This window comes from Nicotiana tabacum, chromosome 1, assembly GCF_000715075.1.
Source record: "Nicotiana tabacum cultivar K326 chromosome 1, ASM71507v2, whole genome shotgun sequence".
In the NCBI taxonomy this organism is placed as follows: Eukaryota; Viridiplantae; Streptophyta; class Magnoliopsida; order Solanales; family Solanaceae; genus Nicotiana; species Nicotiana tabacum.
The window spans coordinates 70,145,667-70,168,780 of record NC_134080.1 but is presented as its reverse complement, the minus strand read 5'-3'; the positions used below and the strand labels follow the sequence as shown (position 1 = coordinate 70,168,780).

The 23,114-nt window shown below is 40.0% G+C and overlaps 1 protein-coding gene across 1 annotated transcript; it reads left to right on the top strand.

Moving 5' to 3' along the window:
* Positions 1 to 22,318: 22,318 nt before the first annotated feature.
* LOC107780600 (putative F-box protein At1g65770) lies at positions 22,319 to 22,846 on the top strand. Its single transcript, XM_016601151.1, has one exon. The coding sequence runs from the start codon at positions 22,319 to 22,321 to the stop codon at positions 22,844 to 22,846; it is 528 nt and encodes a 175-aa protein (XP_016456637.1).
* The last annotated feature ends 268 nt before the right edge of the window (positions 22,847 to 23,114 follow it).

Genomic DNA, 23,114 nt, shown 5'->3' with positions numbered 1-23,114 from the left:
TCTCAAAACCTTAGGTAATACTAATATTGAGCTGAAACGACAGAACGACCTTCTGCAAGGTGACGACAATAGCCCAAATAACTACGCAGGGAGAAACATCCCGCACCACATTTATAGTACTATTACAATTCCCGATTTATAATAAGGGCTTCGCGTCGCATAAGATTGAGTAAGAAGGAAACAGGGGCACAAACCTCAAAGGAATCAAACCGTACGATGAGGAATCAAGAAGGGAAGTGATCCTAATAGCCCTGTAGCCTCTCGAAGATAAGTACATGCATCTCTGCACTTATCCGCAATACTCTACTAGACTAACTCATGACTCGTGAGACCTAAGGGAATTTAGTGCTCTGATACCATGTTGTCACGACCCAAAATCCACTAAGGGTCGTGATGGCATCGTACATCGCTATTAGGCAAGCCAACCAAAATAGTTAATTAAATTCTCGTTTGAATAATTTTGAAAACTATGGTTTTCCTTCAATTTTACCAGTAAAAGATAATCGTTTCAAATCGAATATGAATGTTAAGCAGTTAATACAAGATACCCCATAATCATCCCAAAACCCGGTGTCACAAGTGCATGAGCATTTACTAGGGAATGACGTAAAATACAGTAACTGTCCGGAATACAAGTGGACAAAAATGAAAATACAGTACAATATTCTGAAGGAGACTCTGCTGGCTGCGGGTCGTCTCGATAATTGCAACTCACCTAAGTCTCCATATCAACCATGCCGCTATTCTACTAAGCCACTAGCCACATATGAACCTGTACAACAAAAATGCACAACAAGTGTAATATGAGTACGAAAACAATGTGTACCCAATGAGTATCACGTCTAATCTCAAAGAAGTAGAGACGAGAGGCCGACTTCGACACTTGCTAGTAGTCCAATAGTAATATTATTAATGCGATGAATCACTGATTTATTAAGAACAATAGTAAATTCAAATAAGTCACGAAACAGGTAAGAGTTACTTTTTATTAAAAGTCTCCGGATTCATAATCCATTAATTAACAATTATCTCAAGTCGGGGAGAGCAAATATCAATATCAATAACTCTCAAGGCAAGCAATACAAGCATGCGCAAATCATGTCGAGGTTGTATGGCCCGATCCAACATAAATGTAAAATATGCATTGCCAAGGGTCAAATGGCGCGAACCATAGATGCATCTATTACCTCGCTTGCGAATCATACATGTGATGCGGTCAACATAAATAAACAACACCCTGCTCGCGAATCATACATGCGATGCAGGTACACATAGAAATACATGCTTAGACAGCAAATTAAGAATTTATCGGGGAACGTTTATCCAAATAAAAGTCAATTATCTTTTAGCGATGTAAGAAAATGAAGTTTAATCCCTTTTAGAAATTCCTTTACCAATTCGATAAGATTTAAGCAATTCAACTGCCAACAAGATTACATATATTCAAAGTATAGCATGTTTTTGGGTCCTAGACTACCCGGACTTACACATAATAGTAGCTACGCACGAACTCTTGTCACCTCGTGCGTACGTAGCCCACACAAATAGGTGCACATAACCAACTATATCACCTATGGGGACAATTCCCTCTTACAAGGTTAGAAAGGAGACTCACCTCGCTCCGAAATTTCCATAACCGGCTTCCAAGCCCTTCCAACGACTCCAATTGATGCACAACGCCCCAAAACTATTCAAATAACGGGCAAACCAATAAAAATTTGCTCTAATACTTGTAACAATTCAAATAATATAAGTTCCCAACTCTGCTCGAAAAGTTGACCATAATGCCCTCGAGCCCACGTGCCCGGATTCCGAAATTTCTTGAAGATAAATTCTACCCATAGCTTTACTAACTCAAATTTACAATTTGCTCAAATTTTCATGCTCAAATTCAAGGTAACAGTCCAAAATTCCAAATTCTAGGTCTTCTCCAAAAATGACAAATATATACTAATTTTCCATGTCTAAATCCATGTAAGATCACATATTTAACTCAAAAATAGGAAGAAATCACTTACCTAGTGTTGCTTGGTGAAAATCCTTCCTTGAGCTCTCCAAAATCGTCCAAGCCAAATGAAAGAAGTGAAAGAAATGAGCCAAAACTCGTGTTTAAAACAATCTGCCCAGGCTTCACCGAGTTGTACCTTGCGCTGTGCAGGTTGTACATCCCATTCCCATTTTTCCCCTGCTGTACACCTTCTGTTAAAATGCCCATAACCCCTTGTGGAAATATCTAAATGACAAACGGTTTAAAGATTTAGAAACTAGACTCAAAGATCTTTCATTTGATAGGTTGTACACCATATAACGTTTTATATATTCCGAGATATGAGCTTCTAAAGTCGGCTCCATGCAACAGAAAATTTTGTCGAAACTGCTCCGCCAGTCATTTTCAATCGATCATAACTTTCTGATGAATTGTCCAAATCCTGAATGGTTTAACTTTATAGAAACTAGAATGCATGAGCAAGAATTTTATGTTTTGTAAATTTGCAGATTCCTTATATACTTTAAGATATAAGCTTCCAAAGCAGTCTCCTCGATTGTACCATTATTGTCCAAAACAGCAGCTGCAGCAGATTTTCAGCAGCTTCAAGTTTCCAAAATCGACCTGTTAGCCATGCGAAATCCACCCGAGACCCTCGAGACTTCAACCAATTATATCAACATGTGCCAAAATAAAATACGAACTTAGCCAAGGCTTGAAATCAACATCAAACAATGTCGAAATCATGAATCGTACTCCAATCCAAACTTTATGAACTTTGAAATTTCAAACTTCTACATTCGATGCCGAAACCCGTCAAATCACGTCCGATTGACCTCAAATGTTGCACATAAGTCATATTTGACATTACGGATCTGCTCCAACTTTCGGAATTGGAATCCGAGCCCGATATCAAAAAGTCAAACTCTCGGTCAAACTTCTCAAAAACCTTCAAATTTCTATCTTTAGCCAAATGACTTCAAAATTACCTACGGACCTCCGAATTCACTTCCGATCGAGCTCCCAACTCCAGAATCACCACACTCGAAATCCCAAACGGACATTGATAACCCTGAAATGCACTTCAACCCAAACTTATGAAATTCCTCCAAAATGCTAACTTCCACAATAGGCGCCAAAACGTTCCCGTGTCTTCCAAAACCCGATCCGGACATACGCCCAAGTCCAAAATCATCATACGAACCTACTAGAACCTTTGAATCCCGATTCCGAGGTCGTTTACTCAAAAAACCAATCTTAGCTAATTTTTTCAATTTAAAGATTCCGAAATGAGAATTCTCTTTCCAAATCAACTCCGAACTTCCCGAAATTCAATTTCGACCATGCGCACAAGTCATAATACCTGAAGTGAAGCTGATTATGGCCTCAAACTGCTGAACGACGCGCTAGAGCTCAAAACGACCGGTCAGGTCGTTACAGCTAGAAGCCTTAAACCTCCATTCACAATCTTCTGACATACATAATAATGCATAGCTGCAAAGAATTTATCATTACACATATGATCAGTATAAATGCTTACTAAAAATACACTCATATACATTTGAATACGGCTATACTTATAAGCATACTTTTAAATGCAACTAATACATTTAATAAAAAATAGTTAGAGCAATTGTAATACACACGAATACATGTATTGTTAATATATAAAAAATAAAAAAAGCACAAAAGCGAAGGTCAAGTAACCTTTCACAAATACAACTAAATATATCTACATATAATTTAATTTTACATTCAATTCTTCTGTACCAGCGTAATTCTCCACAACAATACATGTATTATTAATACATAAAAAGTAAAAAATTCACATACGAATTCATAGTGAAGGTCTAGTAAAAATTCACAAATACACCTAAATACATCTATATACAATTTACAACTCCTACCATGAATACAATATACAAAAAAATAATGAATAATTAAGAACACTCAAACCTGATAGCATTAGACCTATCAACCCGGAATTGAAACCTTTCAGATATAGCGTAATGCTCCATCACATCTTTCAATGTAGCTTTATCCTTATATACTTGTCCAGCCATAACCTCCCTTTGCTAGTTTTTGAAATTATCAAATCCTTATCCAATTCGAACACCCCAATTGGTTCGCCTGAATTGACAACATCAAGGGCAAGTGTATCATCTATATCAATTATACCTTTGAACTACTTCATCTATTTGGACAATGTTGCCTTGAATTAAACTACCTCCGGCAACAACTTCTTTTTCAATTGTTGTTATGCACAAAGGATACATCCCGAATTCTCTACTCTCTTTTTTCAACTCTATATACACCCTGTAACCCATATCATTGTGTATTTCCATTGGCGTGCAATTTCCTTCTACTTTGTATTGAATTTTAATGGTCTTTGAGCTCAAATCTATGTCCAGTTGCTTAGAAATTGACGCAACCAAATCATTACATGACGCATACTCCTTTATTAGTATTCCCTCAATCAAATAATCGACGTAGTTACTCTCACTATTCCACTTTCCAGAATGATGCAATAACACTGTTAAACTTGCCATATGCAAAATCGAATGTGAACTTATTTCTGTATACAATTGTATCAATCTCGATTTTTCGTGGTTGAAAATTGTTATCTACGAACCGTAACAAAGGAACTGAAAAGAAAGAAGGTAGAATTGAAAATCCATAGATTACTCTCTTTTTTTAATACTTTTCGGATGGAAAATCTTTCATGAAGGGAGAAATACAGATTATGGGTGATATAATCGTGTTAGTTGAGTTATATTAGGATACTATTTGCTAAATTGATTTCTTTTCCATTTTAAATCAGTTCAAAGGTCCTTTTTAAGGAATATATGTTACTGTATTCAATGATACAACTCTTGAATACACCAACTGTTCCATGATTCACGCCTATTTTTCCTAATGTATTCATGAATACAGTAGTCTAAATTCATCAAATACATCTTATAACAATAGAAAACGTACCTACATGCCGTAATATAGCAAATGGTATCTATATATAGCTAATTACCACTAAAAGATAGTGGTTTATGAAAATTTCCCTATATGTTAAGCATATAGAGACTTATTAGATTTTTTATTTGTAACCCTAGTAGATTGAAAGCTATTGAGCCTACTCGAAGAGATGAGGCCAAAGGAAAAAAAAGGAGAACAACGAAAGTTTGGCAAATACGGGCTGCCACAATCCTTGAAAGCAGTCAAATATCACAAATCTGCGTAGGAGAACGGAGAAAAAAAGGAAAGGCTATAATTGAACCCCATAATTAAAGGCATTAATAATAGTGTGGGATTTTTTTAAGGGAGAATTACATCCCTTGTCACTTGGCCCAACAACCCATCAGAAAATGGCTCATGTTTGAAGCCCTTACCCAATATAGCCTAGGTTGTACATAATCTGAAAATTAATTTTCACCAGTTAGCCCACCCCTTATTTCTTCGTTCCCCTTTTTTCTTCGTTCTTCTTCTCCCTCCCATATCAGCCTTTGCACCACAAAATTTCTCTACTATTGTTATTCTCCTTCAATTCTTTTTCAAATTTTAATGTTTAACTAAGGATTTGAAAAATAAAAGTCACCATTACAAATGGTTCGAAGATTCGATTTCATAAATTGAGTGTCATGACCCTAGTTCGCCCTCTATTATAACGACCCGACCGGTCGTTTTAAACATTTGCACTTCGCTCGCCAGTTCTCGGGCATGACTAGCCCTATATGATGTATTATGACCTATGTAAATCGTCGGTTTTGGTTTTCAGGATAATCAGAATAGATTTGGAAGAACAATTCTCAGCTTGAAGCTTTAAATTTGAAAGGTTTGACCAAATTTTGACTTTTTAGTATTCGATCTCGGATTTGAATTTCTATGATTTGGTTATCTCCGTTAGGTGATTTTGGACTTGGGAGCGCGTCCGAAATATACTTTGGAGGTCCGTGGTAGATTTAGGCTCGAATTGGTGAAATTGAAAATTTGGCGTTTTTTGATCGGCAGTGGAAATTTTGATATCGGGGTCGGAATAGAATTCCAGAAATTGGAGTAGGTCCGTTGTGTCATTTTTGACGTGTGTACAAAATTTCAGGTCATTCAGACACGATTTGATAGACTTTTTGATCGAATTCGGAATTCAGAAGTTTTCAAATTCTTAGGCTTGAAACCGAGGGTGATTCGATGTTTTGATGTTGTTTTGAGCATTCCAAAGGTTGGAATAAGTTTGAATGATATTATGGGGTGTGTTGTCATGTTTGGTCGGGGTCCCATGAGGCTCGGATAAGTTTTGGAAGAGTTTTTGGAAGATTTTGCCGTTTTGAGCATAAGTATGTAATGATTCAAAGGTCCATTTTTAGTTCTAGAGATCAAATTTTGATTTCGAGACTTCCTAATAAATTATAGGAGTGATATGGAAAGTTTGGTCTAATTTCATCAAGTTGAGATTGGGGTTTTGACGCGAAACATGAGCTAATTGTTTAACGAGCGTAATGGGTATCACATTGAGCAAATGAGCTTCGAATTGAGTTTCGATTGAAGGGCTATGTTTGTATTATTATTTGTGACTCATAGGGAGAAGAATCATCGAATTCCGAGTTCGTATGGTGGAGTTAGAGCCTTTTTAGTGAAAATAAATATTGTTGGTGCAACAGGATCTGGTGCACACCTTTAGCGACCAGATTTGGCACTTTTAGCGAAAGGAATGGGGCCTTTAGCGACCAGCATCGTCTTTTATTGAGTTGTCTTATTTTTTTTAGCTCATTCCCACATTTTTGGACGAAAAGAACACGTCTTGGTGCGATTTTTGAGCGAGAAGTCAAGGGAAATCTTGAGGTAAGTCACTTGTGATCATTTCTACTCCATAATATTGAATTATCATCGAATAATTTGACTAGATTACATGTTTTTGAGGTGTAAATTGAAGATTTGGACCTAGGGATTTGAAAATAAGATTTGAAGATTTGGAGGACGAATTGTTATCGAAATTTAGTAATTTTGGTATGGTTGGACTCGTGGTTGAATGAGTTGTCGGATTTTGTAATTTTTATCGGATTCCAAGACGTGGGCCCGGGGTCGGGTTTGGCCAATTTCGGGATTTTTGATGTAATTTGATAATTTTTGCTTGGGCTTTGTTTCTTTAGCATATGTTGATGATAATATACTAATTTTGGTTAGATTTGGAGCATTTGGAGGCCGATTCGAGAGGTAAAGGCATCGCAGGCTAGAGTTTGGACCGGTTTGAGGTAAGTAATGATTGTAAATGTTTGTCCTGAGGGTATGAAACCCCTAATTTCACATCGTTGTGCTACTTTGAGGTGACGCACATGCTGGATGACGGGCGTGGGGTCGTGCACTGTTGGGGATTGTGACTTAGTCCGTCCCGTATGACTGTTAAGTCGCGTATTTGATTGAAAATTGTTTGATATCATTGTGTTTTGGAAATTATTACTATGTTTTGGACTGAATGCCATAATTAGGTTTCGTGCCAACTGTTTGGGACCCTTAGGGGATTTTACTACTATTCCTCATTGTTTTGACTTCATATTTGTACTCGGTCATGTTGGTATTCTACTGTTTTCATAACTCAGCCATATTTACTCTGTTTTGATATGTTAAATAATATTTTAGGCTGAGCATCATGTTTTACTATTGCCCGAGTGGCTTGCGTGATTTCTGACTAAGTGAAGTCGAGGGCCTGTGTTGTGAGGATACTATGGGATCGGGTAGCACGCTGCAGCAGTGTTGTATTGATTTATAATTATGAGGCCGAGGGCCTGATTTTTTACAACACAAGGTGGCTTGATATGAGGCCGAGAGCCTGTTTGATTATGCCATGAGATGGCTTGTTATTGCGCTTGGGCTGTAAGGAGCCTCTCCCAGAGTCTGTACACCCTTAATGAGAGCGGGTACCTAGTGTGAGTGATATGTTGTAGCCCGAGGGGTTGTTGTTGTTTCATATTGATGCCCGAGGGGCGGTTCCTGATTCATGTTATGTCCGATGGGATGATTACGAGTGATTGTGAGGTAGCCCGAGGGGCTGGTTCTATTGATATTGTGTCCGAGGGGAAATTTATGGTACATGTTTTGCCCGAGGGGCCGTTTACGTTTCTATCGTTTTAACTCATTGTTTTTATCACTCGTTTGAAATTATTGAAAGTTGTTTTAGGAGGGTCTTATTGAAACTGAGCTTGATTTACGAAGAAAATGACTTCTGTACTGTTTTGGAAATGTACTGCATTGATGTAGCGTTATGTTGTGTTTTACGTGTTTTCTTATTGCTCAGCTTTCATTTACTTTTATTACTTACTAAGTTGGCATACTCACATTACTCCTTGTATATTGTGTGCAGATTCAGGATATTCTGAACCCGGTAGCGGGTGTTAATTGCTCAGTGGCAGAGTCATCGGAGTTAGCAAGGTAGCTGTCCGACGTTCGCAGCACTGCTTTTCTCCCTCTTGTCTTCCTTATATTGTATTTAGGATATTTTTAGACTTTTCGTTGTACAGACCTTAGTAGATGCTCGTGACTTGTGACACTCTGATGTCGGGCTTGTTTATTTATTCCGCACTGTTCATTTAGACTTTCATTATAAAATATTTGATTAATTAAAGGCTTAAAAATAACTGTTATTGATTAAATGGTTAATTTCAGGAGTTGTGTCGGCTGGCCTAGTTTCACCATAGCGCCATCACGACCGGGTCAGTTTTAGGGTCGTGACAAGTTGGTATCAGAGCCTAGGTTACATAGGTCTTACGAGTCATGAGCAGGTTTAGTAGAGTCTCGCGTATCGGTACGGAGACGTCTGTACATATCCTCGAGAGGCTGCAGAACCTTTTGGAAATCCCACATTCTTGAATTCTTATCGTGCGTCATTGATTCAGCTTGAAATGTAACTCTTGAAATTCCTTCCACGCGTTCGTATGTGTGCATGAGTGCTCGGTATTAGCTATGCATCGATGGCTTGTGATTCCCTGAACGAGAGGCGAGATGTTATCTCTGTGTGTTGATGTGGGCCATTCTGGAAGACCTGGTGCCGGGTTTTGTCTATTGCTCAAGTGCCGAGATTTCGATTGTGTGAGCCCATGCATTTGGGACTTATATGTCTGTTTGTGTCCTTATTGGTGGGGTTTTGTGAATGGATGACTATGTGGTGAGTATGATGTGACTGTGAGATGTGTTCATATGGTTTGGATGTGACGAGGAGGGTCTTCTTGAGGGTATAAAGAACTATTTGGTGCTTGATTTCCATCTTTATTTGATGTATAACCCCAAGTTATGGGTGTGTTGAATGATCTTTTCATGTTGTTCAGTTGGGGAATGAAGTAGATTTCATGTCGTGATATGAGTTCAGACTCAGGAAGGTTAAGTGACTGCATGATGTTTATGACAGTGCAAGGGTATAAAGAGATGTTAGTTTGAGATGAAGCAAGCAGTTTATCTCCTGCAGGGTGTCTTGAGGGCGTGTGATCCCTATGCTATTTTTTGTGAGTCCTCCTTTATCAGTGAATTATATGTGCTGCAAATTGAGTTTGGATCACGTATGAGAGTTGTCTTGACTGTTACGAGGGTGAATGCGAGATTTGCAGATGATTTGAGGTACTAGATGGTTTGTGTTGCACGAGCTTATGAAGGATTTAGTTCAATCTCACTATGGTATTATGGCAGTAATAATGTATGGGCATTGTGAGTTTTTGTGTTTTTGACCTATGGCTTTGAGCTAAGTGGGGGAGTCTGCTATTGATAAGTTGATTGCGCGGCTAAGTATCGTATTAGTTTCAGTTTGAGGTATATTGGCAAATAGTTGTGGCTTACAAGGGTTGAGCTCGAGGATGGTTCGAGCAAAGGAAATTTTAGTAAAGGTTATATTATGCTTCATAGGTGTATGAGAATCACTGAATGATTTGAGTTGTTATTGGTAGAGGACGTACGGTGCATAGAGCAAGAATTTATTTGGTTTCGTTAAGGTGGGGTTACTTCCATAGGCGTTGCAATGAGGCACATGTCGTTCGGTTCATTTGATTAGTCTAATTGAGGTTTGAGCAGAGTGGATAACTCCCGAGAATGGTTCTAATGGATCCAAGATGTATATGTAACAATTAGGGGATCTTCAGGATATGTATTTGGCTAGAAACTAAGGTTTACATTCGAGGGTGTCAAGACTTGTGGCATTTCTATATGATTATGGATTCTACATATTAATATCATGAAGGTGAAAGTAATGGCTTTAGATTTGCAGGAAGTCTCTTCAGGGTAAGTATTTTGAAAGTGGGACTTGTGGGGATATTTGAGAGAGTATTCAGCGGCTTATGAGCCTTAGACGGTGTGGTTTTATGTTGGGTCTCGTGTGGTGAGTTTGGGTTGAAGATTGTGGTATTATGGCAAGGAGAAGTATTAATTTGAAGATAATTCGGAAGGAACTTGGATAAATAGGACAGATTGGTAGTAGGTCGAATCGGCATGGTAATGGATACGATTAGTTCTTTGGGTGTTTATGAAATAATTAGTTTCTGCAGGTGCTTCGTGGCAACGCTCTTAGGTTTTGATGGCTTGCGTAGCTTGGTTGAGTTAGAAGGAGTCAGTCATGTTGGTTTGGTTTTGTGCAAAGGGTATTCGGAAGGTTCTTGATGATTTCTACTACGATTGGAGGTGTACATTTCTACTGGCGTGGGGAGCATGAGATGTATAGTGATTTTCTCCTAGATGGGATCAAATGAAAAAGTTCTTGGCTGGTTGAGTACGTAGTTGCTGGTAGCTCGGAGTGGATTATGAAGTTCTCATATTTATCATAGGATGGCATGCTATATGCAGTATGTTGTGTAGGGTTGAGATTTACATGTGTGAGGTCACGGTTCAGTTCTGGAAGGAAGGTCATAAATTCTTAGGCAACATGGACAGTTTCAGATGACTAGGTAAATGATATCACTAATTTGTGCGGCTTGATGAGGGCATACATTTCATAAAGGGCAATATGATTGAGTTAATAATACATCATTGGTATCGCGACTCTCTCTTGTTGGATCGACTACTGATATTCGAGTTTTCTTGGCGGCACAGAAGAATTTTTAGAGTATCTCTTGTGGAATGATTGGGTATTAGAGGTGTGGTATGTATTCGAACGGCGGAATTGGGATCGGATATGGTGATTCGTGTGCTATATGGATTTGGAGACTGGGAGTTCTCATAAACAGGTTATGTTGTGGTTGTCGGTCGCATGTATCAGCCTTGTGTGGTGACTATCGGGGTTTGGAGACCCGAGTGGATCCTTTGTGGCTTGGTATGTTAAATTTTGACGTGATATTGGGTATAGACCGGTTGTCTCCATGTCGTGTTATTCTAGACTATTGCGCTAAGACAGCAACGTTGGCTATGTCGGGGATGCCACAGATGGAGTGGCGAGGTTCGATGGGTTATGTTCTCAGTAGGGTTATTTCATTGTTGAAGACCCAACTGATGGTTGGGAAGAGTTGTCTTTCTTATTTGGCCTTCGTGAGGGATGTTGGTGTAGAGACTCCTACCATTGATTCGGTTCTGGTGATGAGGGACTTTTTTGGGTGTGTTTTCTGCTGCCGGACATGTCGTTGGGTAGGTTGTTGATTTTGGTTTTGATTGGGTGTCGAGCACCGTATCGTATGGCACCAGCGGAGTTAAAGGAGTTGAAGAAGTAGCTTCAAGGACTCCTTGATATGGGGTTCATTGGTAGGCCACTGTGGATGTGTGTTCTAACTTGAGTCGGCTTAGTTGACTCTGAGTGTATTGCTGAGGGATGTGCCATTCGATTGTCATTGAGCTTATTTGTGTTCTAGAGTGATCTATGAGTTACCTTTCTGTGTTGCCAGGAGTTGTGATTGTTGGTTATATGCACGTATGATGCTTTTTCTATTTGGGCTTTATAGCGGAATTTGAGTGAGACGGGTATTTAGGTGTTGCATGATTGATTGCGCATTGGATATGTTATTTCGGGCTGGCATGGCATTGCGTCATTCACTTCTCCGTGGTTTTGGTGATTTACTTTTGGTACTAGGCATCAAATTGCGCGTGGTTGATGATTTTGAGCATGGTGACTTGAGGTGTCTCATGTGGACCAGTATTTGGATATGGTCGCGCATTGCAGCGAAGTTATGTAGAGGTATGATCCTTCGGGTTAGATTCATGTGTTCTGATTTTACGAAGGGTTATAGGTTCTCAACATTGTGTTGTGGTGGTACTGGTGAGCTTGCGGTAAACTATCTCATTTGAGTCATTTTTCCATGATTTGAGTACATTTGGACTGTTGCTTATTAGTGCATGAGTCGCACAGGTTATGGCTTTAGATTGTATCGATGTGTCATGTCACTAGAGTAGTCGTGTTGGATGAGATGAGGTCATTGAGATCTAGAATGAATACTATCGAATTCGATTTTAGCATGTTAGAAGGATAATATCGAGATTCGGCTGAAAAATTTACTATTGTCCTTGCAGAAGGAGATGGAGCTCCATGACTGGTTGATCTGAGGAATGGTTATGACTTTCTGTGTGTTTCATTCATCATTGGCAGTATACGAAAGTGTTGGAATGAGGCTTTGGTTTGATTAGAGATTTATTACCGGAATTGGGTTGTTTGAGCAGTTGTTGTGATTAGAAGTTATCGCTATGAGTGTTTGAGCTGTGCGGTATATCATGTGACTTTTATCTTGGATTGCGGTTATTGCTTGATACAACGTGTTCAGACTTATTCAGTTTGTAAATGTGAGATTCTGATCCTATAGACAATTTCGGAAATGGAAAATTGGTTCTAAGGTTATGGGCTATGGTGAATTGTGAAATTTCAGTTCTTGTGTTACCGGACCTATATGGGATAGGGTGACGTGGGATCACCCCTGGTATGTGCATGGTAAGGTTACCAAGCGATTTGATGGTTTTCAGAACAACTCTGGGCACGTTCGAGGACGAACGTATGTTTAAGTGGGGGAAGATGTAATGATGCGACCGGTCGTTTTGAGCACTTGCACTTCGCTCGCTAGTTCTCCAGGATGACTAGCCCCGTATGATGTATTATGACCTATGTAAATCGTCGGTTTTGATTTTCATGATAATCAGAATAGATTTGGAAGAACAATTCTCAACTTGAAGCTTTAAATTTGAAAGGTTTGACCAAGTTTTGACTTTTTAGTATTCGATCTCGGATTTGAATTTATATGATTTGGTTAGCTCCGTTAGGTGATTTTGGACTTGGGAGCGCGTCCGGAATGTATTTTGGAGGTCCGTGGTAGATTTAGGCTCGAATTGGCAAAATTGGAAATTTGGCATTTTTCGATCAGCAATGGAAATTTTGATATCGGGGGTGGAATGGAATTCCGGAAATTAGAGTAGTTCCATTGTATCATTTGTGACGTGTGTGCGAAATTTCAGGTCATTCGGACGAGATTTGATAGACTTTTTGATCGAATTTGGAATTCGGAAGTTTTGGAATTCTTAGGCTTGAATCCGAGGATGATTCGATGTTTTGAGCATTCCAAAGGTTGGAACAAATTTGAATGATGTTATGGGGTGTGTTGGCATGTTTGGTCGGGGTCCCATGAGGCTCGGATAAGTTTTGGAAGAGTTTTTGGATGATTTTGCCGTTTTGAGCATGAGCATGTAATGATTCAAAGGTCCATTTTTAGTTCTAGAGATCGAAATTTGATTTCGAGACTTCCAGAATTTTGATAATGAATTATAGGAGTGATCTGGAAAGTTTGGTCTAATTTCATCAAGACACGATTGGGTTTTTGATGCGAAACATGAGCTAATTGTTTAGCGAGCGAAATGGGTATTGCATTGAGCAAATGAGCTCCGAATTAAGTTTCGATTGAAGGGCTAGGTTCGTATTATTATTTGTGACTCATAGGAATAAGAATCATCGAATTCCGAGTTCGTATGGTGGAGTTAGAGACTTTTTAGTGAAAATAAATATTGTTGGTGCAACAGGATCTGGTGCGCACCTTTAGCGACCAAATTTGGCACTTTTAGCGACGGGACTGGGGCTTGTAGCGACCAGAATCGTGTTTTATTCAGTTTTCTTAATTTTTTTAGCTCATTCCATTATTTTTGAACGAAAAGAACGCGGCTTGGGCGATTTTTGAGCGAGAAGTCATGGGAAATCTTGAGGTATGTCACTTGTGATCATTTCTACTCCATAATATTGAATTATCATCGAATAATCCGCTCCCACTTCCACTCTGGAATCTCTATCTGCTAAAGCAACCCACCTGGTCTCTGGTGCTCGTACTTCACCTGCTGACAATTGAGGCACCGAGCTACAAACCCAACTATATCTTTCCTCATCCGCCTCCACCAATAGTGCTACCTCAAATCCTGGTACATATTCGCGGCACCCGAATCAATGGAATACCGCGAACTGTGGACCTCATCTAAAATCAACTCCCGAAACCCGTCAACATTGGGTACACAAATTCGATCTTGCATCCTCAATACCGCATCATCACCATTAGTCACATCTCTGGCATCGCCACGCTGAACCTTATCCTTGAGGACAAGCAAATGAGGGTCATCAAATTGACGCTCCCTGATTCGATCAAATAAGGAAAATCGAGAAACCACACAAGCTATAACCCGACTAGGCTCCGAAAGATCCAATCTCACAAACTGGCTGGCTAAGGCCTGAACATCCATCGCCATGGGCCTTTTCGCTGCTGGTAAATAAGCCAAAGTCCACAAACTCTCTGCCTGGTGACTCAAAGCATTGGCCACCATATTGGCCTTGCCCGAGTTATACAAAATAGTGATATCATAGTCCTTCACCAGCTCTAACAACCTCCTCTGGCGCAAATTAAGATCCTTCTGCTTGAACAGTTGCTGAAAACTCCGATGATCGGTATAAATCTCACAAGGCACACCGTACAAATAATGACGCCAGATTTTCAAGGCGTGAACAATAGCAGCTAACTCAAGATAATGGACAGGATAATTCTTCTCATGCACCTTCAACTGTCTGGACGCGTAGGAAATCACCCTACCATCCTGCATCAATACTGCTCCAAGACCAATCCTCGAGGCATCACAATAGATAGTATAAGACCTCGAACCTATAGGCAATATCAAAATTGGGGCTGTAGTCAAAGTTATCTTGAACTTTTAAAAGCTCGCCTCACACTCTTCTGATCCACTAGAACGGAGCACCCTTCTGGGTCAGTCTGGTCATAGGGGCTGCAATCGATGAAAGCACCTCAACAAAACGACGGTGATAACTTGCCAAGTCAAGAACTCTGTAGATCTCTGTAGCCGAGGATGGTCTGGGCCAACTCTGCACTGCTTCCACTTTCTTTGGATCCACCCGAATACCCTCACTCGAAACCACGTGGCCCAAGAATACCACGGAATCCAACCAAAACTCACATTTCGAGAACTTATCAAATAATTTCTTCTCTCTCAAGTTCTGAAGCACTGTACTCAGGTGCTACTCATGATCTTCTCGACTTCGAGAGTACACCAGAATATCATCAATAAAGACAATGACGAACGAGTCAAGATATGGCCGGAACATACTGTGCATCAAATGCATAAAGGCTGATGGGGCATTGGTCAACCCAAATGACATATCAAGGAACTCGTAATGACCATACCGAGTCCTGAAAGCAGTCTTCGAGATATCTGGCTCTCGAATCTTCAACTGATGGTAACCTGAGCGCAAGTCAATCTTAGAAAACACTCATGTGCCCTGAAGCTGGTCAAATAGATCATCAATATGAGGCAAAGGATAATGGTTCTTCACTGTAACTTTGTTCAGCTGGCGATAATCAATGCACATACGCATAGAACCATCCTTTTTCTTCATAAATAAGAGAGGAGCACCCCAAGGTGATACACTAGGCCGAATAAAGCCCTTATCAAGCAATTCCTGTAACTGATCCTTCAACTTAGGAGGAGCCATACGATATGGAGGAACAGAAATGATCTCAGTGCCCGACAACAAATCAATGCCAAAATCAATATCTCTATTGGGCGGGATACTCGGAAGGTCAGCTAGAAACACATCAAAAAAATCTCGTACTACTTGGACTGAATCAACTGAAGGGTGTATTAATACTGACATCTCTCATATAAGCAAGATACGCGTCACACCCCTTCTCAACCATTCGCTGAGCCTTAAGGAAAGAAATAACTCTACTTAAAGTGTGATCTAAAGCACCCTTCCACTCAACACGTGGTACACCTAGCATAGCCAGCATTACGGTTTTGGCGTGACAATCAAGAATAGCATAATGGGGCGACAACTAGTCCATGCCCAAGATAATATCAAAATCTACCATGTTGAGCAACAATAAATCGGCTCTAGTCTCAAAACCACTAAGAGCAACCAAACACGACTGATAAACGCGGTCCACAACAAGAGAATCTCCCACAGTAATAGAAACATAAATAAGGGAACTCAAAGAATCCCGAGGTACACCCAAATGTGGAGCAAAATAAGAAGACACATAAGAATAAGTGGAGCCTGGATCGAATAGAACCGATGCATCTCTGTGAAAAACCAGTACAATACTTGTGATGATAGAATCGGAGGCAACAACCTCAGTACGGGACTGGCCTCCCCCTCTAGGGCGACCTCTACCGCCCCGACCTCCACCGCTAGCTGGATGAGCAGGTGGGGTAGCAACTGGAGCTGTAACTATAGCGTGAGAACTCTGCGGGGCACACTGTGGCTGAGAAGTTTGTGGAGGCGCACTCCTCCCAAGTCCAGGGCAATCCCTCACCACATGGCATTTTTTACCACACTCAAACCAAGCCTTGGGAGGATATGGCGGTTGTGATTGGCTCCCGCCAGGTCTGCTGGACTGACCGCTGAAAGCACCCCGCGCATGAGGCGCACTAGATACTGGAGGTGCATAATAAGGCTCCTAAGGCCTAGGAGGAGCTGGAATACAACTGGCTGCTGGAAGAGCTGAATGAACGGGGTGACTCATATAACCCCTACCATGACGACCTGCAGTTGGGGCACGGGCACCAAAATAATGGCCCGACTCTCGAGACCTCTTGGCCTCCCTCTCCTCTCTCTCCTTAGCATGCATACCCTCAATCCTCCTAGCAATGCTCACCACCTGCTGATAAGAAATATCCATCTCCAACTCACGAGCCATGCTAGACCTGATGCTGGGAATAAGCCCCTCAATAAACCGGCGAACCCTCTTACGAACAATAGAAACTAAAGCTGGGGCATGTCTAGCCAAGCTAGTGTAACGAACAACATACTCCGAGATAATCATAGTACCCTGACACAAATGACAAACTCTGTGCGCCATGCGTCCCTGAGGCTCTGAGGAATATACTCTCTCAGGAACATATCTGAAAACTGAGTCCAAGTTAGGGAAGCAGCCTCATCCGGACTGTTTAACTCATAGGTGCGCCACGACTCATAGGCGGCTCCTCGAAGCTGGAAGGTAGTGAAGGAAACCCCGCTTGATCCTGCTATACCCATGGTATGGAGAATATGGTAGCACTCATCTAGAAATCCTAGAGCATGATCCAATGCTAGACCACTGAATACAGGAGACTTTTACTTCTTGAACCTCTCAAGCCTCAGATGCCCATCCTCGGAAACCGCTGTCCTGTCCTCGGTCTAACTAGGAATTGCAGGTTGTATAGGAATAATCTCTGGGACCTGATCAACATGCAATCACTGCTCAGGGGTGTGAGTGGCGGGAGTCTGTGCTCCTCCCCATGCCTAAGATGTGGCTGCAGCAATGGGATGCAACCTTGCCTAAGCCAGAGTGGTGTACATGCTCATGAACTATGCAAGAGTCTCCTGGAGCACTGGAGTAGTAGTAGTAGTAGTAGGCGTATCAGGTGCCTGGAATCCAGTTGGAACTGCGGGTGGATCCTCAGTGGTAGCTCGCGCGCGTGCTCTAGCTGCACCGCGTGTGCCCCCTCGGCCTCTACTCTGGCCCCGACCTCTGACGGCTGCAGTAGGAGGCGCGGGTGCCTGATCATCTCGTGTAGCACGTGTCCTCACCATCTGTGAGAGAATAGAAGATAGAAGTTTAGAGTTGTGATATCAAAATCTCGCACGACAAGGAAATCAAATAAAGTGGAATTTTCCTAACAGATACATAGCCTCTCGTAGATAAGTATAGATGTCTCCGTACCGATCCACGAGACTATAATAAACTGGCTTGTGATTCATGACTCCTATGAACCTAGAGCTCTGATACCAACTTGTCACGACCCCAGCTGGCCCTCCATGAACTATCGTGACGGCACCTAGTCTCTACGACTAGGTAAGCCTAATAAAATGTGGAAAAGAAACAATTTGCGGAAAGAAAATAATTAAAAACTGAAATAACAAATGAAACAATGTTTAAGATGTCGCCTGGCATATAACAGTACAAAATCTAAACCTAACACTCCCAAAATCCGGAACACCATGAATCACAAGTTAAGAGTTTACATAAAAAGCTCTAACTCCAGAAATATCTATCAACAAGAAAAATACAGAAGGGCTATACTAGTATTGAGAATAGAAAGGGACTCTTCGGTCTGCGGACGTGGCAGGTATACCTTGAAGTCTCTATGAACGCGCCTTGCCTCAAGTGTGATACGACTGAGTGGAAGTACCTGGATCTGCACATGAAAAACATGTGCAGAAAGGGCATGAGTACTCCACAACATTACTCAGTAAGTGCCAAGCCTAACCTTGGTCGGGTTAGTGACGAGGAAGGTCAGGGCCCTACTGAGGTTAAATAAAATACAAGGTAAAACAATATAGAATAGGACAGTATAATTAAGTGCAACAGTAAGAAATAACACATTATAGAAAGAACAACATCAATTATAACAGAGACAAGATAATCACGGAGAGGAATACATCGCAACACGGAATTAACAACTGGGGATCTCTCGGTATCCCGAGGATCTCTTAGTATCCTCAATATGTGCTGGGGATCTCTTAGTATCCTCAATATATATGTTGGGGATCTCTCGGTATCCCAAGGATCACTTAGTATCCTCAATATATGATGGGGATCTCTTGGTATCCCGCACTACAATCCAAATCAATATATATATGCGCAGGGGATCTCCCAGGATACCGTCCCGTAGTCCCAAAGTAAACACGCAGCAACAACACGAAGAATACTCAATTAAATTCAATTTCACACCAAGGAAAAATAGGTATTTCTAACCTAGCATGCTTCACATAGTCCAAATAAGGCAGTTTGAGCAAATAAAGCAATTAAGACAATTAGGCATGATTCCCTAAGCTAGTAGCAGGCTTGAATTGTAAGTAGAATAAACAGGAAAGGAAAACACAATTAAAGTTACTTAATGAAAATAGGATTTTCAACAATTAACACAAGTACGCACTCGTCACCTCACGTACAAGGCATTTCAATTATCAACAACACCAAATCCTAAGGGGAGTTTCCCCTATATAAGGTTAGACAAGCCACTTACCTCGAACCGGCTCAAAATCAACCCGAAATCACGTTTTTGCCACGAGTACTCGACTCCAAATGGCTCAATCTATTCAAATCAATTGCATAATATAAATAACACTTCAAGTAACTGATTCCACTAATTAATTCTAAGCTAATACGCGAAATTAGGAAAAATGACCCAAATGCCATCCAGACCCACATCTCGGAATCGAGTAAAATTTACATTTTTGGAATCCTCATACTCTCATAAGTCTAACCATACCAAAATTATCCAAATCCAATGTCAAATCCCCAATCAAAACTCAAAATTTAGGTCTAAGAACTTTCCCCCAATTTCCATCCAAATCCCAAAATTAAATGATGAATTTATGTTTAGATTAATAGGTTACAAGCAAAAAGGAGTTAAGAATCGTTACCCAATCGATATCTCTGAAAATCCCTCAAAACCTCACTCAAATCCGAGCTCTCAAGCTCTAGTTTCACAAAAATGGCTAAACCCTCGATTTTGAACTTAAACATTCTGTCCAGACGCGTTCTTCTTCGCGAGCGCGAGGCAACAGTCGCGAACGTGATGCACTAAAATTCCACTGGCCAGTCTTCCTCTTCGCGAACGTGACGCCCAAGCCGCGAATACGATGATCATTTCCTCTTCTCCTACTCGAACGCGATACTGCCTTCGCGAACGCGTAGGCATAAGGTCCCACAGCCTCGCGAATGCAGGATTACCTTCACGAACGTGAAGCATAAATCCTTCACCATCCCCAGTTCCTCTTTGGGAACGCGAAGAAGGAAACCAGAACTGACTGCTGCAACTTTTTCTAAAAATTTTTAAGTTCCAAAAATGACCCGTTGAGCATCCGAAACACACTCGAGGCCCCCGGGACCTCAACCAAACATGCCAACCAATCCTGAAACTTCATTCAAACTTGTTCCAATCTTCAGAACGCTCAAAACAACATCAAAACACCAATTTAATATTGGATTCAAGCCTAAGAACTCCAAAAACTCTCAAATTATGCTTTCGATCAAAATGTCTATTAAACCTTGTCTGAATAACCTGAAATTTTGCAAGTACATCACATTCAACACTACGGAGTTACTTCAACTTCCGGAATTCCATTCCAACCCCGATATCAAAATCTCACTATTGAACCGGAAACTTCAGAAATTCAACTTTCAGCATTTCAAGCTTAAATAAGCTACGAACCATTAAAACACAATCTGAACACGCTCCTAAGCCCGAAATCACCCAATGGAGCTAACGAAACTGACAGAATTTCATTCTGAGGCCGTCTTCGCACTGCTCCGACTATGGTCCAAATTCTAAAGCTTAAGCTCTCATTTAGGGACTAAGTATCCCAAAACACTCCGAAACTCAAAACCAAACATCCCGGAGAATGAAAATAGATGTAATAAACTCGGGGAAAGTAATTAATAGGGGATCAGGGCATAAATTCTAAAAATGATCAGCCGGGTCGTTACATTGAGTTTTCCGATTTGTTAGTTGTTTGGAATGAGTGTTGTCTTAATTGATTGGAATCATCAAGATGAGTTCAAAACTTAAATTTCAAGTGATTTGGAGTAGATTTAGGCTATATTTGAGTTAAATTTCAGAAATTGAGTTTTCCGATTTCTTAGTTGTTTAGAATGGGTGTTGTCTCAATTGATTGGAATCATCAAGATGAGTTCAAAACTTAAATTTCAAGTGATTTGGAGTAGCTTTAGGCTATATTTGAATTAAATTTCAGAGGATGCCCAAGGAAGAAGAAGAACACGTGAAGCTCCATTGATAGGATTCATTTGTATAATAATGTATAATATTGTATAAATATTATATAATAATGTATAAACACAACTTATACACTATTATATCCAAGGTTGATACATTATTTACAGGTATTTGGTGAATTTCTCACATTTTCTTCTTCTTCTTCTTCTTATACACCTATATACATAGTGTATCAAGAATATTTTGACTCTGTGATTATACATTTTTATACAACTATATACATACTGTACTTCTTTGTATAAAAGTGTATAAGCATCGCTAACGAAATTTTTGTACGATTTTCACTTGCAATTCTTGTATAAAACTACTCCAAATCTCCAGCAAATAACTTTAAACTTTGTATACAACTTACTTAGACAATTTCTAATAAGTTCAAACAATATCCACTCCAAATTTCTCACAAAAGCATAATCGAAATCTAACAAGATTAGCATTAAAGGAGATGAGATTTTAGGTTTCTCGCGTCTGTTTTTTCGTTTTGCAGTTGTGATAGGTATATATAAACTTGAAGATATATAAATTTTTTTTTTTAAAAAAAGTAGAGAAGTATTGGTTATGGAAGAATGCATGAATGAGTGTTGACTGAATGGGGAACTGATTTTTCTTTTCAGTTTTGTTTGCATATGATTCTTTTTCACTAATTAAATTAAATATTTATGGGTGAAAAATGAGGAGAGCTACAATAGGGTAGGGGTAGGTAGAAATAAATGAGGTTGTTATAATTAAAGGGAATGAGAAAAGAAAAGATCTTATTGATATTTGGCTATACATTTGCAAATTTGTAACTCGGCTAAAAGAGTGCAAGGTCAACTTATGGAGTGCATTATTCTATAATTTTGTCTTTTTTTAAAGGGAAATGTATACAATTTGTGAAAAAAACTTAAAACACTTTTTGAAAACTATAAAATCTAAAGAAAATGAGTAAATAAGTTCCTGTAACAATACATATAGGAAAAACTCTCTTCCGAGAATAATAGAGAAAGTTGGGCATGTCAATTGGTATTCCAAATCCTTGTTAAAGTCGATAAGTATACTTACAACGCCTAGATAAATGACCTTAAAAGACCAAACCAAAAGCATAAACAGAGTTTTTCTCTTGACCTAGAAATCTTACACCCTCTTCCTTTCAAAGCTATGGCGAATTGGGCAGAGTTGCCGCAGGATCTCCTTACTCACATTACAGAGCGTGTTAAAGTGATTGAAGATTTCATTGCTTTTCGTGCTGTCTGTACCTCATGGAGAACTGGTGCTAGAAAGAAATTTTTCGATGCGCTTTCGCCCCAAGTTCCATTACTTATGTTGGCGGATAAAGATGACTATTATCGAGAATTTTACTCTCTTTCGAGGAAAAAAGTTTCACGCATATTTCTCCCAGAAACTAGAGGGCGAGAGTGTTTTCCATCAAAGGGATGGCTGTTCACCATGTCATATACCGGAGAGATGAACTTGTTGCATCCTTTCTCTCATATCAATATACAGCTTCCCCCACGGAAGGACTTATTATTGGCTTTAGAGGGTCTCGTTGTAGCACCCGAAGAAGAGATTTGGAACTGCATGGCTATCTTATCGGCCAGTCCTTCTCGTACATCAGATTATGTACTGGTGGTTAATTATAATTATGGACGTGTTAATAGTTTGGCTTTTTGGCGACATGAATATTGACATTAACACCCATGGTGCAGTCACGAGTATGAATTATTACAAGGGTCAATTTTATTGCGTCAAATGGTCTGGCCAAGTCTGGGTTTTTGATGTTGCAAGGTTTACCAAATCAATTGTAAAACCACGCTTGCTTATTTGGCTGAAAGATAAAATCTTTGATCAAAGTTCAGTTAAGTTCTACCTAGTCGAGATATCCGGTACACTATTACTTGTTACCCGATTTCCTCATGGAGGGTGTCAGACCTTTAAATTTAAAGTATTCGAGTTA